The 15,166-nt window shown below is 43.7% G+C and overlaps 2 protein-coding genes across 13 annotated transcripts in view; one reads left to right on the top strand and one right to left on the bottom strand.

Annotated features, from left to right (window-relative positions):
• The window catches only part of TIAM2 (TIAM Rac1 associated GEF 2), a 234,038-nt gene that overhangs the window by 176,916 nt on the left and 41,956 nt on the right, over window positions 1-15,166 (bottom strand). The gene's annotated exons all lie outside the window — the stretch shown is intronic.
• LOC129659936 (ubiquitin-like) lies at window positions 11,280-15,113 on the top strand. Its single transcript, XM_055591449.1, has 2 exons — window positions 11,280-11,304; window positions 14,609-15,113. Exons 1-2 carry the CDS (start codon window positions 11,280-11,282, stop codon window positions 14,974-14,976), a joined length of 393 nt encoding a protein of 130 aa, XP_055447424.1. The 3' UTR covers window positions 14,977-15,113.

The following is a 15,166-nucleotide window of genomic DNA, read 5'->3' as shown; positions in this document are numbered from 1 at the left end:
CTCTATTCCTCAACAAAGACAAGTCACATTAAATTAACGATGCTTAAGCTTCAGGGCTCCTTCTAAAATCCTGGGACACAGGCCCCAACACATGTTTACGAGTACTCTTGTACACGTTTTGGAAGAAAGATCTTTTCATCTTCTTTTTTAAGGAGAACACCAAATTGTATGAGCTTCATATCCAACAAAACCTGGATTCTCCCAGACCTACAACCCCTCTCCTCTACAGCCTTCACCTCGTTATCCAACAGCTTCTGCAAATGTTAGACACACACACACAAAAAGCAGCATACTACTCAGGACTCCACTATGGCTGTCAGGACTTCACCTTCCAGACAGGGCCCAGGCAAGACCTCAAGGACTGCCTTATTTCTCAGATAGGGAGGAGGGCAGAGAAAAGAGGGAGACTTGATTATTGCTAAAGTGGATGAAAACAAAATTCTGGTGATCTCAACTTTCTCATAGAACTGACCTGAACATTATTCTTAAATTGAAAACTCAGTATGTGTCAGTTTAACTCCCCATGGTAAACAGTGTACAGGGGGACATGGCTTTTTTTCCCAATGAATTTTTTAAATGGTGGTAAATCATACACAACATAAAATTTGCCATTTTAACCATTATTAAAATACAGCTTAATGGCATTAAGCACATGTACTCTGTTGAGCAATCGTCACCACCAACTGCCAGAACTCACTTCACCTTACAAACTTTTGGGGCCAACCCAATACTTTCTGTCTCTATGAATCTGACAACTCAAGGTACCTCATGGGGCTTCCCAGTGGTAAAGAATGGTAAAGAATCATTTACCAATGGCTCAGTGGTAAAGAATCCAACAGCCAAGGCAGGAGACACAGGTTTGATCCCTAGTTGGGATCAAACTCCAGTATTCTTGCCTGGAGAATGCCATGGACAGAGGAGCTTAGCTGGCTACAGTCCATGGGGCTGCAAAGAGTTGAACTCGACTGCGCAACTTAGCATGCACACAGCACAGGCATGCAAGTGTGTGAAACTAAACAGTATCCGTCTTGTGACTGGCTTAATTCACTGAGCATAATGTCTTCAAGGTGCATTCATGTTGTAGCAAACGTCAGAATTTTCTTTTTAAGGTGGAATAAAACTCCACTGTCTGTATACACCACATGTTGTTTATTCATTTATCTGCCCATGAACAGCTGATTTGCTTCTACCTTTCAGGGTGTTGGGAATAACACTGCTATGCATGTGGGCACACAAATATTTGTCTGAATCCCTGCTTTCAAGTCTTTTGAGTATATACTGAGAAGTGGAGTTGCTGGATTATATAGTAACTCTACTCCACAATAATGCTACTCTATAGCAACTGCATCGTTTTACATTCCAAGCAACAGTGTGAAAATGAAAGAAAGTGAAGTCGCTCAGTCATGCCCGACTCTTTGCGACCCCATGGACAGTAGCCTTCACCAAGCTCCTCCGTCCATGGGATTTTCCAGGCAAGAGTACATGCGTGGGTTGCCATTGCCTTCTCCAGGGAATCTTCCCGACCCAGGGATTGAACCCAGGTCTCCCGCATTGTAGACAGACGCTTTCCCATCTGAGCCACCAGGGAAGTCCAGCAACAGTGTACAAGGATACAAAATTCTCCACATTTTCACCAACACTTACTCTTTTCTGGCTTTCTGTTTTTGGTTTGGGGGAATTTTTTTGGTAATACTATCTTGATGGGTGTGAAGAGGTATCTCACTCTTGCATTGGGGTAGGAAATGGCAACCCACTCCAGTGTTCTTGCCTGGAGAATCCTATGGACAGAGGAGCCTGGTGGGCTGCTGTCTATGGGGTCGCACCGAGTCGGACACGACTGAAGTGATTTAGCAGCAGCAGCAGTAACTAGTGATGTTGAGCATCTTTTTATGTGCTTAATGGCCATTTGCCCATCCTTGAGTCCTCCGTACAGTTGTTGCTCAGTCACTAAGCCATGTTTCACTCTTTGTGACCCCATGGACTGCAGCACACCAGGTTTCTCTGTCCTTCACACTCTCCTGGAATTGGCTCAAATCCATGTCCACTGAGTGGTGATGCTATCTAACCATCTCATCCCCTGCCACCCTCTTTTCCTTTTGTCTTCAATCTTTCCTGGAGGAGGGAATGGCAAACCACTCCAGCATTCTTGCCTCCCTCCCCACCCTCCCACTGCCACTCCTCAAGACCAAGACAGACAGATTCCATCTTCCTAGAGACTACTTAAGTTATCACAGACAGAATGCTGGTGGAAATATGAACAGTAAAAGGCAATCTGATGTGGTCTCAGTCAGAGATGAGGAAAAGACAATCCTTATCATAAAATGACAAAGAGCTTGGATAAACTGTGCTCCTGTTCCAGTGTTTCATGGTTGAATTTGGGAGCAACAAAATTGGACATTTAGCTGGAGCGATTTCTAAGTGAATGATTGAAGGTACATCTTGACTGCTTCTGACGGTTTACAGTAAAATGCAAGAGGTAAAAGACTTCCATGTTTACCATGGAATCGTTAAGCAAGAAAAGGAAGAAGGACTTAGAGAGTTGGAAAATTCTCCTCCTACCAATGTATTTTCTTTTATTTAGTATTCACTGATTTGACCACACCGGGTCTTGGTTGCGGCATGTAGAATCCTTTTTTGGTTGTGCCATGCGAATTCTCATTGCAGCATATGAGATCTAGTTCCCTAACCAGTGATCAAAACCTGGGCTTTCTGCACTGGCAGAATCTTAGCCCCTAGACCATCAGGGAAGGACATGCACTCATCTTCTCCTGTGAGAACACCAAAATCACAACTAGCTGCTGAAAAACCATCAACAGGAGGATGCTGGAACCCACCAAGAAAAAGATACCCCACATCCAAGGACAAAGCAGACGCCACAATGAGGTGGCAGGAAGGGCAAGATCACATTAAAATCAAATCCCACACCTGCCAGGTGGGCAACCCACAAACTGAAGAACAAGAATACCAAAGAAGTTCTCACACTGTTGCAAACATTCTAGGCCCCACATCAGACTTCTGAACCTGGGGATTCGGCAAAGGGACTAGGAATCCCAAGGGAATCTGACTCTGAAGGACAGCAGGATTTGATTACAGAACTTCCACAGGACTGGGGGAAACAGATTCTCAGAGGGCACAAACAAAGTCTCTCAGTTGATCTATACAGCAAAAAGTGAGAACACTGAGGAAAGGTCAAGTCACCCTTTGATAAGGAGATTCTAGTATTGACCCTCGGAGAAGGCGATGGCACCCACTCCAGTCCTCTTGCCTGGAAAATCCCATGGATGGAGGAGCCTGGTGGGCTGCAGTCCATGGGGTCGCACAGAGTCGGACACGACTGAAGCGATTTAGCAGTAGCAGCAGCAGTATTGACCCTATTAAGATAGTGGAAGCACAACCTCAAAGACAATTCAGAGATCTCCAGGACCTGTGATCAGCACAGGTCCTAAGAGCAGGGGCCCAGGGTGGGAGAGGAAAACATGGTCTCCTTCACCTATGGGGGCTTCCCAGGTGATGCAATGGTAAAGAATTCGTGTGCCATTGCAGGAGATACAAGAGACATGAGTTCAATCCGTGTTGGGAAGATCCCCTGGAGGAGGAAATGGCAACCCACTCCAGTATTCTTGCCTGGGAAATCCCATGGACAGAGGAACCTGGTGGGCTACAGTCCACGGGGTCACAAAGAATCAGACATGACTGAGCACACAAGCATACCATATACGCCTCCACCTATATATCAAAGGACAGGGCTGACTGGAGCCACAGGGCAGCCATCTCAGCCCAGGAGAGCCTAAGGGTCCCAGCAGAGAGCCACCTCGGGGGCAGAGAGTCACCACAAGAGAGGGGCCCCAACAGACAGCCACTGCAGAGCCAACGTGCCAAGCCAGACCTGGGAGGCAAAGCATCAAGTCAAAGAGGATTGCTCCCCAGCCTTAAGGTTGAAATGTTATGACATGATGACATGGGACTTGTTACCCTTTTCTTCTTTCCTGTTTCTCCTTTAGGACGGGAATGTCTACCCTTTGCCTGTGCCACCATTATGTCTGAAAAACACATAATTCATTTGGTTTCACAGACTCACAGCTGAAGAGGAATTTGCCTCTGCATAAAATGGTACCTGAGTCTCACTCGTATCTGATTTACATGCTGTTCAGATGAGATTTTGGACTTAGACTTTAAAGCTGATGCTGGAAAGAGTGAAAACTTCAGGAACTGTTGGGATGAATGAGTATATTATGCGAAAAAGAAGGACATGACTTTGGGGAAGGGACGAGGGCAAATTTATGAATGAATGTTTGAGGGGCTCCCCCAACTCATATGTTGAAATGCTAACCCCAAGATGATGGTATTAGAAAGCTGGGCCTTTGACATGTGGATAGGTGATGAGGATGGAGCCCTTACAAATGGAATTAGTACACTTATAAAAGTCCAGAGAACTCTCACCCTCACGTGAGGACACTGAGGAGACAGCTGTCTACAGACCAGGAAGCAGGCTCTCACCAGACTTGGAATCTGCTGGTGCTTTGATCTTCAAATTTCAGGCCTTTGGAGCTTTATGAAATAAATGTTTAGGTCACCTACTTATGGCATTTTGGTCACAGCCCAAACTAAGATATCACCTACTATAGCTGCCTACAGTTCTTCATCTCATTCTTCCCAAGCCTTTCTCTAATGACCTGGACTGTCCTAAGCTCCATGCCCAGCCTGGACAACCTCCACCTGGGCTCACAAATAGCCAAGAAATGACCATTAGACCCACTTAGAAGCAGCATCGTGAAGGGTTTTCCAGAAAACAGAAGGGAATTTTTAATAAAGCCAGACAGCTCAGGCATCAAAATCAAGGCTTTTTCATCAAGTGAAAGTAACTAGACAACCTACAGAAATACCAGTAATGGTGTTCTGTTCCAATCTCACAGTCTGGGGACATAGGCACGTCTAATGAAGAGCAGGCCGCCACACGCAGCCCAGCAGGAGGTCCTCACCTCCAGGACCAGCCCAGGAGGGAACTGCAGCGGAGGTGACAGGACAGACAAGAACCTTCTCGTCACCTTATGCCCACTTCATGCTCTCTAATCCTTCCGTGTGGGGTCAGGGGGGTTCAGGAGAAGCAAATGTGAGCAATGCCCCTGAGTCGTAGATGGGGTGACCCGGGGTGCATGGTGGCCTGGCTGCCTTTGGGCATCACTAAGCCCAGGAGAACCTGCATCCAATTTCCCCCAGTCATCTATAGCTGAGAAACACAGTGTTCATCCCCAAATCAACTGCAATCAAGCTTCTAAGTATTTGCTGAGGAAAAAAAACTTACTGTTCTGGGTGCTACAGGGTATGAGAGTGATTTATGACATCTGTTTCCCATCAGCTTATATTTCAGATAGGAATATTATACATATATTAATATTATCTGTAGATTATATATAATAGATTTTATATCACACATAATAGATCATACATCATACATAGGAGAACTAGATAATAGATTATATAATAGATTATGTATTTTATTTAGATAATTGTAGAAAATTATATATGTAAAATGGGGTTTCCCAGTGGTTCAACAGAGAAGGCAATAGCACCCCACTCCAGTACTCGTGCTTGGAAACTCCCATGGACGGAGGAGCCTGGTGGGTCCATGGGGTCGTGAAGAGTCGGACACGACTGAGCGACTTCACTTTCACTTTTCACTTTCATGTGTTGGAGAAGGAAATGGCAACCCACTCCAGTGTTCTTGCCTGGAGAATCCCAGGGACAGAGGAGCCTGGTGGGCTGCCGTCTATGGGGTCGCACAGAGTTGGACACGACTGAAGAAACTCAGCAGCAGCAGTGGTTCAAACCATAAAGAATCTGCCTGCAACGCAGGAGACCAAAGTTCAGTCCCTGGGTTGAGAAGATGCCCTGGAGAAAGGACTAGCAACCCACTCCAGTGTGCTTGTCCTTCATGGACACAGGAGCCTGGCAGGCTACAGTCCATGGGGTCACAAAGAGTTGGACATGAAGGAGCAACTAACTGTACTTCTACTACATATATGTAATACATAACAGAGGATTATATGTAGTCTATACATAACTAAAGTTTTACATATTATAATAGATTATGTATATGTGTAGTAGATTATATTTCCCTATAAATATATATCTTTGTAAGTGTGTACCATGACAGTATGTGAAACTGAAGCTTGTGTAATGAGTACATGAGGAAAGGAGGGAGAAACAGCCTGGTCCTGTATGAGTGCCACTTTCTTTCCAGAGAAGCACAGTTTGAAAATCCATGCTCTAAATTCTACCTATCAAAATGAGTCAATTTTTTCAAAACTTAGCTTGACAAATACAAAATACTTAGGAATCAAGACACTCTATTCAGGTAAAGAATGCTATGGTATAATAAAGGCTGTAATTACATGAGAGTAAGTAGTTGGGAGCAGTTTTTTCTTCTCATTGGCTTCAGTAAGATCAGAATTAAAATCATATTTTTTTAAGTATACCCATACATTTCAAACCCTAGAGCTTCTGTGGTAAAGAACCCACCTGCCAAGCAGGAGATGGGGGTTCGATCCCTGGGTCAGGAAGACTCCTTGGAGGAGGAAATGGCAACTCACTCCAGTACCCTTGCCTGGCCTGGAAAATTTCTTGGAAATAGGAGCATGACAGTGTATCGTCCATAGGTTTGCAAAAGAGGTGGACACAACTTAGCGACTCAACAACAACAAAGTATACCTCGATAAAATTGTGTGTGTGTTTTAACGTACAGCCATCTTTGAGCAAGTTCCAATATCAAACTGCAGATTTACACAAAAGAAGTCTCCACTTCATATCAAGATCTCTAAATAGAGACAGATTTCCTACATCATTTAAAGTATGATTCTAATTGCCATCAACCATGCAAGTAAACTTGGAAATGGGTCCTCTCCCAGTTGAACTCTGAGATGGCAGCATCTCTGGCCAACAGACTGAAGCAAAAGCCTCTCAGAGACCCTGGGCTATGACGCCAGACTCACAGAAACTGTGAGAATAACTAGCCATTTGCTACACAGCAATAGAAAAATAATCATAGAAAAAGAAAGAGACTTATTCCAGAAAAACATCTACTTCTGCTTCATTGACTACCCAATAGCCTTTGACTGTGTGAATCAAAATAAACTGTGGAAAATTCTTTAAGAGACGGGAACAGACCACTTGACCTGCTTCTTGAGAAACCTGGATGCAGGTCAGGAAGCAACAGTTAGAACCAGTCATGGAACCAGATTGGTTCCAAATTGGGAAAGGAGTATGTCAAGACTGTACACTATCACTCTGCTTATTTAAGTTATATGCAGAGTAGATCATGTGAAATGCCAGGCTGGATGACTCATAGGCTGGAATCAAGATTGCCAGGAGAAATATCAACAACCTCAGATATGCAGATAGTACCACCCTAATGGCAGGAAGTGAAGAGGAACTCAAGAGCCTCTTGATGAAAGTGAAAGAGTAGAGTGAAAAAGCTGGCTTAAAACTCAACATTCAAAAAATGAAGATCACAGCATCCGGTCCCATCGTTCATGGCAAATAAATGGGAAAGCAATAGAAACAGTGACAGACTTTATTTTCTTGGGGTTCAAAACCCCTGAGGATGGTGACTGCAGTCATGAAATTAAAAGACCCTTGCTCCTTGGAAGAAAAACTATCACAAATGTAGTGTATTAAAAAGCAGAGACATCACTTTGCCGACAAAGGTCTGAATAGTCAGGGCTATGGTTTTTCCAGTAGTCATGAACGGATGTGAGAATTGGACCATAAAGAAGGCTGAGCACCAAAGACCTGGAAGCTTTTGAATCATGGTGTTGGAGAAGACTCCTGAGAGTCCCTGGGACTGCAAGGAGATCAAACGAGTCCATCCTAAAGGAAATCAGTCCTGAATATTCATCAGAAGGACCGATGCTGAACTCCAGTACTTTGGCCACCTAATGCAAGAAGCCAGCTCATTAGAAGAGATCCTGATGCTGGGAAAGATTGAAGGAGGGAGAAGGGGACGACAGACGATGAGATGGTTGGATGGTATCACTGACTCAATGAACATGAGTTTGAGCAAACTCTGGGAGATGGTGAAGGACAGGGAAGTCTGGCGTCCTGCAGTCCATGCGATCGCAGATAGTGGGACAGGACTTGGCGACTGAACAACAACAATAGTTGCCCTTTTAAAACATTATCAAAATACAAGGCTTATATTTCTTTCAGTGTGCAAATTTACATTTCTGCCTTTGAAATACTCTTTATCTTGCGGAACTGAATAGTTAATTTATGTTGTGTGAATGTTGCAAACAAAGAACTGGATTTAATAAAAGTTGATTCAAAGGAAAAAAAGAAGAAAAGAGAGAAGAGATCAGGATACACAGACACATACCAGGCTGCGCCCATACAGAGGGAGGACCATGTGAGGATGGAGCAAACCAGGGAGAGCCTCAGATGAAGCCGGCCCCGCCAGCTCCTTGATCTTAGAATTTCAGGCTCCAGAACAGAGAGAAAACATTTATGTTGTCAACACCAACAACGAAAACAAAACTTACTTCCGATAGGCCACACTTTAGGATGAAAAATGTGATAAGGTCACTGATAACAGATCTGATCATCTAGCCAAGGCAGAAGCAGCTTGTTTTGGCATTGAGACCAAGATCACAATCTGGGCGGCCGGGGACAAACCGATGAAGGAGACCCGGCAGCACCAGGGTCAGGCCTCCTGAAGGTGGACCGAGGTGGGCCCCAAGACCCACGCCATCGCTCCCAACTCACAGCAGCAAGTGAGTCGGGGTCATAGGGGCCGCAGTTGGCCATCCAGCTCCTACGTCAGTGCCCTGGCAGCAGAGACGAGCGTGCAGCTGGCCAGGCCTAAGGCAGGGCCCTGGCCAGGCCGGCCCAGAGAGCCTGGGGGCCTTGCTCACCATTTGTAAGGGGGTCAGGGGGTAAGAGTTTGTAAGGGGTCAGGGTGGTGTTTGGTGCAGAAGTAGCACAGCACTCAGCCTGACCTACTACCCTCCACCAAAGCAGTTGGAGAATCCATGGTCTTTCCCTAAATGCAACATACAGACTTAATTTAACAAAGGCAATGAGTCAAATCAAAAAGGCTTACATTTCTTCTCATTACTTACATTAAGAGAAAAACAGACCAAATTTTTATCTTCAACACCTTCCAGGAAGCTACTGGCAACTGCCTTTCCCTAAGCTCTGCTGCTGTGAAAAACGCAGCTCACACAGAGGGATGGATGGAAGAACCATCAGTACATTTTTAAGTAGTCATGGAACATGATGTACACACACATATACATTAAATTTGAAATCGATTTTATTGATGCACCCCACACCTACACGATCCTGGCAGCCTGTTTATGTCTCCCAGCTTAGTTTTCCACCTCTCCTTCTTCTCTAAACCTATACTTTCTCAAAATCAACTTTACTTTCCAATAATGCAAAACCTCCCCACACCTCCCCACCTTCACTATCTTCGGGAAAGGCGGGAGGAGCTCTGAAAATTAGAACAAACAGGAGAATATAAACAAGCTCCTTCTCCTCCACTGCCCCAAGAGACACTAGAGACAAGGAGGTCTGGAAGTCAAAGAGAAGGCAAAGAAGATGTGAGGTCAACACTCACATGGAAATTCTCCCAAAGTCTAAGAGCCCGCTGTAGCATACAGCAAATACACAATTTATAAAGTCCTTCATAAATAATATCTCTTAAGTTTTCTCAACAATCCTCTTTTTGAAGTCCTGCAACTGCTAAGTAGGGAAGCTAGGATGTAAACTCATATCTTAGTTTGAAAATATTTAGCATATCACTTTTGAAAGATATCCAATCTATACCAGAATGCCTGAATAATCCATTTCTTCTCATTAAATGAATGGCAGTTAAAAAAAAAAAAAAAAAAAGTACTGGTATCTGTAATCATATTTAGGAAACCACCTAAAATGAAAGAATGAAAATCAGAAGGTCAACTCCAACCTTTGCTGGTGGCTGTTATGGAGAAGGCAATGGCACCCACTCCAGTCCTCTTGCCTGGAAAATCCCATGGATGGAGGAGCCTGGTAGGCTGCAGTCCATGGGGTTGCGAAGAGTCGGACACGACTGAGCGACTTCACTTTCACTTTTCATTTTCATGCACTGGAGAAGGAAATGGCAACCCACTCCAATGTTCTTGCCTGGAGAATCCCAGGGACGGCAGAGCCTGGTGGGCTGCCGTCTGTGGGGTCGCAGAGTCGGACACGACTGATGTGACTTAGCAGCAGCAGCAGCAGCTATAGACACACAGCCCCATCCATCCAGGAGAGAGCTAAAATAATCTCAGTGACTCCTCATTCCAATATCTCAGAGCCCCTCTCAGGAAGTTCCTCTTAACATAACCTATATCCCTCTTCCCTTAGTCCATTTCCTTCTGACCTCTGCGCTTAGAGACCATATAACCCTCCTCCCACCATTCATAACACTTCCATTTACTCTACATTTCTAAAGTCTAATTTAGGCTTTTTTAACCTTACTCATAAAAATCACGTGGGTTTTTTTTTTTTTTTCCACACTAGCTTCTGACTTTCACACTGCCGTGTGACTCATCTTCAATGCTGTACTGAACAGAGAAGAAAGCAAAGGAAACAGGCAGTCAGCCAGGGTTTCACTCAGCATTGTCTCTGCCTTGTGCATCGCATCTCCAGTTGGCCACAAGGGAAGACTGTTTAAGGCAGAGTGGAAACGCAGCATTCTGTCTCTCCCTTTCTGCCATCTACTCAAAGGCAGGCGGCAATAAGAACAAAGAGCCTGTCTCTTAAACGCCAAACTTCTCATCTTAGAGACAAAGGAGACAGGGCAGGGCAGGCAAAACCCGGTCCACACAGAACCAGCTGGCAGATGGCAGGTCAGAGGGCATCAGGGGGCTGAAATGCTTCTCACAACAGGTGGGTAGTCGGAAGGATGAGGAGGGGAAGAAGGCTTAGTGCAGCTCACAGCAGTTTGAGACTTCTCTGAAACTTACTAGGACCCCTATTACACGGCCATGTTCACTTTAGGAAAATGCACCAAGCTCCCCACTACGATGTGTGCCCTTTACATTTGAAGAAAAAGTTTTCCATGTGCTCTTCCCTTAGTAATTCAGCAAGAGAGAACACTCTCCAAACCAAGCTTCTCTTTTCCCCTATGACTGGAGAAAAAGACTGCCTCTTTTGTTCCTAAAAGTAAAAATGGAGAAACCAAGAATTCCTTTGGGCCGGCTAGGTATCATAAAAAACAGGATAGATGGCAAAGACCCAGCCAACCACAGCTTCAGATAAAGATGCAGAACCGTAATGGATACAGAAGTAAGGACTCAGAAACAAATCCTGAAGAACACAGAGAAAACTATTCCTTTGTGCCGACCTACCACATCAGGGGAAAAGAGTATTTAGTTGTGGGTAACAAGAGCGGGCTGAAATTTTTTTTAGGACAATAGAGACCCAGAGAAATTACCGTTTCAATCATTGGAAAAAGATAATTGTAGTTATTTGACTAAGGGGAAAGTAAAGATGGTTAATATTCAGTTTACTTAGAACCCAATATATGCCATGTATAGTGCCAAGCTCATCATTAAGGCTCATGATATGAGATATGTGTTTTATTGCATGAGAAAAGTGAGCGATATTTACAATAAACAGTTAATGGAGAAAAATTATAGATAACAATTAGGTCAAGAAGGAATGGAAAGAGTTATAGCAAAGTCTTGCTTAAGGATGAAAGCAAATCTCTTGGAATAAAGCCCTGAACAACTAATAATTTCTTATTTCAGAACTCAAAGAATTTTAGGGCTAACAGGGACCAACTCATTTTTGGTGGCGGGAAAAAAAAAGGACAGAATTATATATTTCAACACAAGTCATTCCCTGCCCACCCACCAACACTTTTTTTCATTCAGCATTGTGTTAATAAAAGTTTGCTGAATACATAGTATACTCTAGAGCATCTTTAAAATTCTAATTAATCATCTCCCTTAACTTTCCACCTAAAAGACCTAAATAATGCACACTCTGTAGACAGTTATTCTTTCTTTCACCTGCCCAGATAAATTTACAAAAACAAATAATAATAATAATCAACAATTTAAGAAACACTGAACATAAGCTCCAAAGTTCTAGGAAAATTACAATTCTAACTACAAAAATGTTCTTATTTCAACAAAGTACATTCTTGCTACCATCATAGCCTTCCAAAGGTCACCTACACCAATCAAGCAAGGTCTGTGTATATGACCTTGTCCCAGAATTAACCACGGTCCACTGAATGGTCATTTGTATTAACAAGATTCACGTTTTAACATATGATTCTGATGAGGACAAGAATTTTCAGGCTGTTCCAGAGGCCTCTTTGGGGACTAAATCCGGTTTAATTTTCCTAATAATGAAAGAAGGGAGCTAAATTAAACTCCAAATTTCTCAGATATTACAATTCCAGTGACGCTGTTTATACATGCACACAGGAATAACACAGTATTTGCAACATTCCAAAATTATTCTGTCTCTCCTGATTTATTTAAATTATGAGCAGAAAGATTTAATGCCAAGAATAAAATGTTAGCCAAATTAAATTTGCATCATTTGCACACCCATTCAGCAAATGAAGAATTAGCACCTACTATTATCAGAGAAAGCAATGGCACCCCACTCCAGTCCTCTTGCCTGGAAAATCCCATGGACGAAGGAGCCTGGTGGGCTGCAGTCCATGGGGTCGCTAAGAGTCGGACAGGACTGAGCGACTTCACTTTCACTTTTCACTTTCATGCATTGGAGAAGGAAATGGCGACCCACTCCAGTGTTCTTGCCTGGATATTCCCAGGGACAGAGGTGCCTGGTAGGAGGCCGTCTATGGGGTCGCACAGAGTCAGACACGACTGAAGCGACTTAGCAGCAGCAGCAGCATTATAGGCTCATTTCTTCCAAACCATATTTTATCTTTTTTCCTTCATTGGTGACAGTTTCTTCGAGCCCCGCCAGTTTCACTGAAATACAAGTTTAAATTTCCTTCCAGTGGATTTTGGCTTTGTTGTTGTCAGTGGAGGTTCTCTAAATATTAAAAATATTGATTCATAATTAGCTAATAAAAATGTTTTTAAATTTATGTAAAAGTCTTCATAATGAAGAGCATATACAAAAACATTTACAGATAACATCACACTTAATGGTGAAAACTGAATGCTTTCTACCCAAGAACAGGAACAAGGCAACATCTTCTTGGAGGTGCTAGCCAATATGATAAGGGAGGAAAAACTGGTTAACTAACTTAGCCAGAATTCAAACATGGGACTCTCAGACTCCATTACGCTCTGAAGCAGAAGCTCCATGAAAAGAAAGAACTCTGAGAGAAAAAAAGGCTTTTTTTTTTTTGACACACTGAGTTGTGGGAGTGTAAAAGAAAGTGAAAAGTGAAAGTGTTAGCTGCTCAGTCGTGTCCGACTCTTTGCGACCCCATGGACTATAGACTCTGTCCATGGAATTCTCCAAACAAGAATACTGGAGTGGGTTGCCATCTCTTCTCCAAGGGGTCTTCTGACCCAGGGATCGAACCCAGGTCTCCCACATTGCAGGCAGATTTTTTACTGTCTGAGCCACCAGAGACGCATAGGAGTGTAGCAAACATTCAAATAATGATATCCAGCTGGAAACTAAAATCACTGAACCCAGAAGAGAAGTCTTAACTAGAGGTGTATTAACTGGGCAATAATGACATGCATAAATTGTGGGTGAAGTTTGGCAAAAACATGCTTATTCACTGAAGATGGTTCCCTGTGGAGAACGTCAACTTGACAGTGAGAATTGGAAGGAGAAACTGAAGGCAGCAGGAAAGGAATGATGAGCAAAAACAGAAGAAAGCCAGGAGAAAGGGGCTGACCCTGAAGCCAATGGCAGAAGACGCTTCAAGGAGAAGAAAAGATGTGGCTTCCCTGGTGGTTTAGTGGTAAAGAATCCGCCTGCCAATGCAGGAGACATGGGTTCAATCCCTGATCTGGGAAGACCCAACACGCCACAGAGCATCTAAGCCCGTGTGCCACGGCTATTGAGCCGGTGCCGTAGAGCCCGGGAGCTACAACTATTGAAACCTTGCCCATGCTCTCAGCAAGAGGAGCCACCGCAACGAGAAGCCCTCCTGGAGAGCAGCCCCCGCTCACCGCAACTAGATAAAAACCTGCATGCAATGAAGACCCAGCAGGCTCAAAAATAAAATAAATAAAATTAAAAACAAAAAAGGAGCAGAAAAAAGATAGAGTATTCAAAGAAGTAGAGCTGCTCTGAGAAAGATGCATGGCAACAACCTTCTGCATAAAATTTGTTCTGAGTATAACTCATATCTGGCACAGTTTTGAATAAGAAGCTAGAAGCTACGGCTTTCTACACTTTAACTTGTTATCTTTAAACTTGAAGCACTTTCTGGGCTTCTATTTTGGATTTCAGAACCAAGGGGCTACGGAAATTACAGGATTAGGGAGTCTCCCACAATAAAATGGATATTTTAAGCCACAGATACTAGAGGCCACAGATAAGGTTGCTCAGAAACATAAGGCTACATTTTATCTTTTTAACTGTTGCCTGAAAGAGAGAAGCCAGTTGCCCTGAGGGAATTAGTAGTCTTTTAAAGAAAGTGAAGGCATTCCCCCTGACCAGCAGAGGCTCATCTTTGCCGGCAAGCAGCTGGAAGATGGCCGCACTCTTTCTGATTACAACATCCAGAAAGAGTCGACCCTGCACCTGGTCCTTCGTCTGAGGGGTGGTATGCAGATCTTCGTGAAAACCCTAACCGGCAAGACCATCACCCTGGAAGTGGAGCCCAGTGACACCATCGAGAACGTGAAGGCCAAGATCCAGGATAAGGAAGGCATTCCCCCTGACCAGCAGAGGCTCATCTTTGCCGGCAAGCAGCTGGAAGATGGCCGCACTCTTTCTGATTACAACATCCAGAAAGAGTCGACCCTGCACCTGGTCCTTCGTCTGAGGGGTGGCTGTTAATTCTTCAGTCTTCTATTCATAATGTTCAATGATGGCATCCTTCTGCACTCTAGCCATTTACCCCAATTTAAGTTTAGAAATTACCAGTTTCAGTAATAGCTGAACCTGTTCAAAATGTTAATAAAAGTTTTGTTGCATGCAAAAAAAAAAAAAAAAAAAAGAAAGTGAAGTTGCTCAGTCCTGTCTGACT

This window comes from Bubalus kerabau, chromosome 9 (assembly GCF_029407905.1).
Source record: "Bubalus kerabau isolate K-KA32 ecotype Philippines breed swamp buffalo chromosome 9, PCC_UOA_SB_1v2, whole genome shotgun sequence".
Lineage (NCBI taxonomy): Eukaryota > Metazoa > Chordata > Mammalia > Artiodactyla > Bovidae > Bubalus > Bubalus kerabau.
The sequence above is the reverse complement of the archived record's forward strand: the minus strand, read 5'-3'. Positions and strand labels throughout refer to the sequence as shown.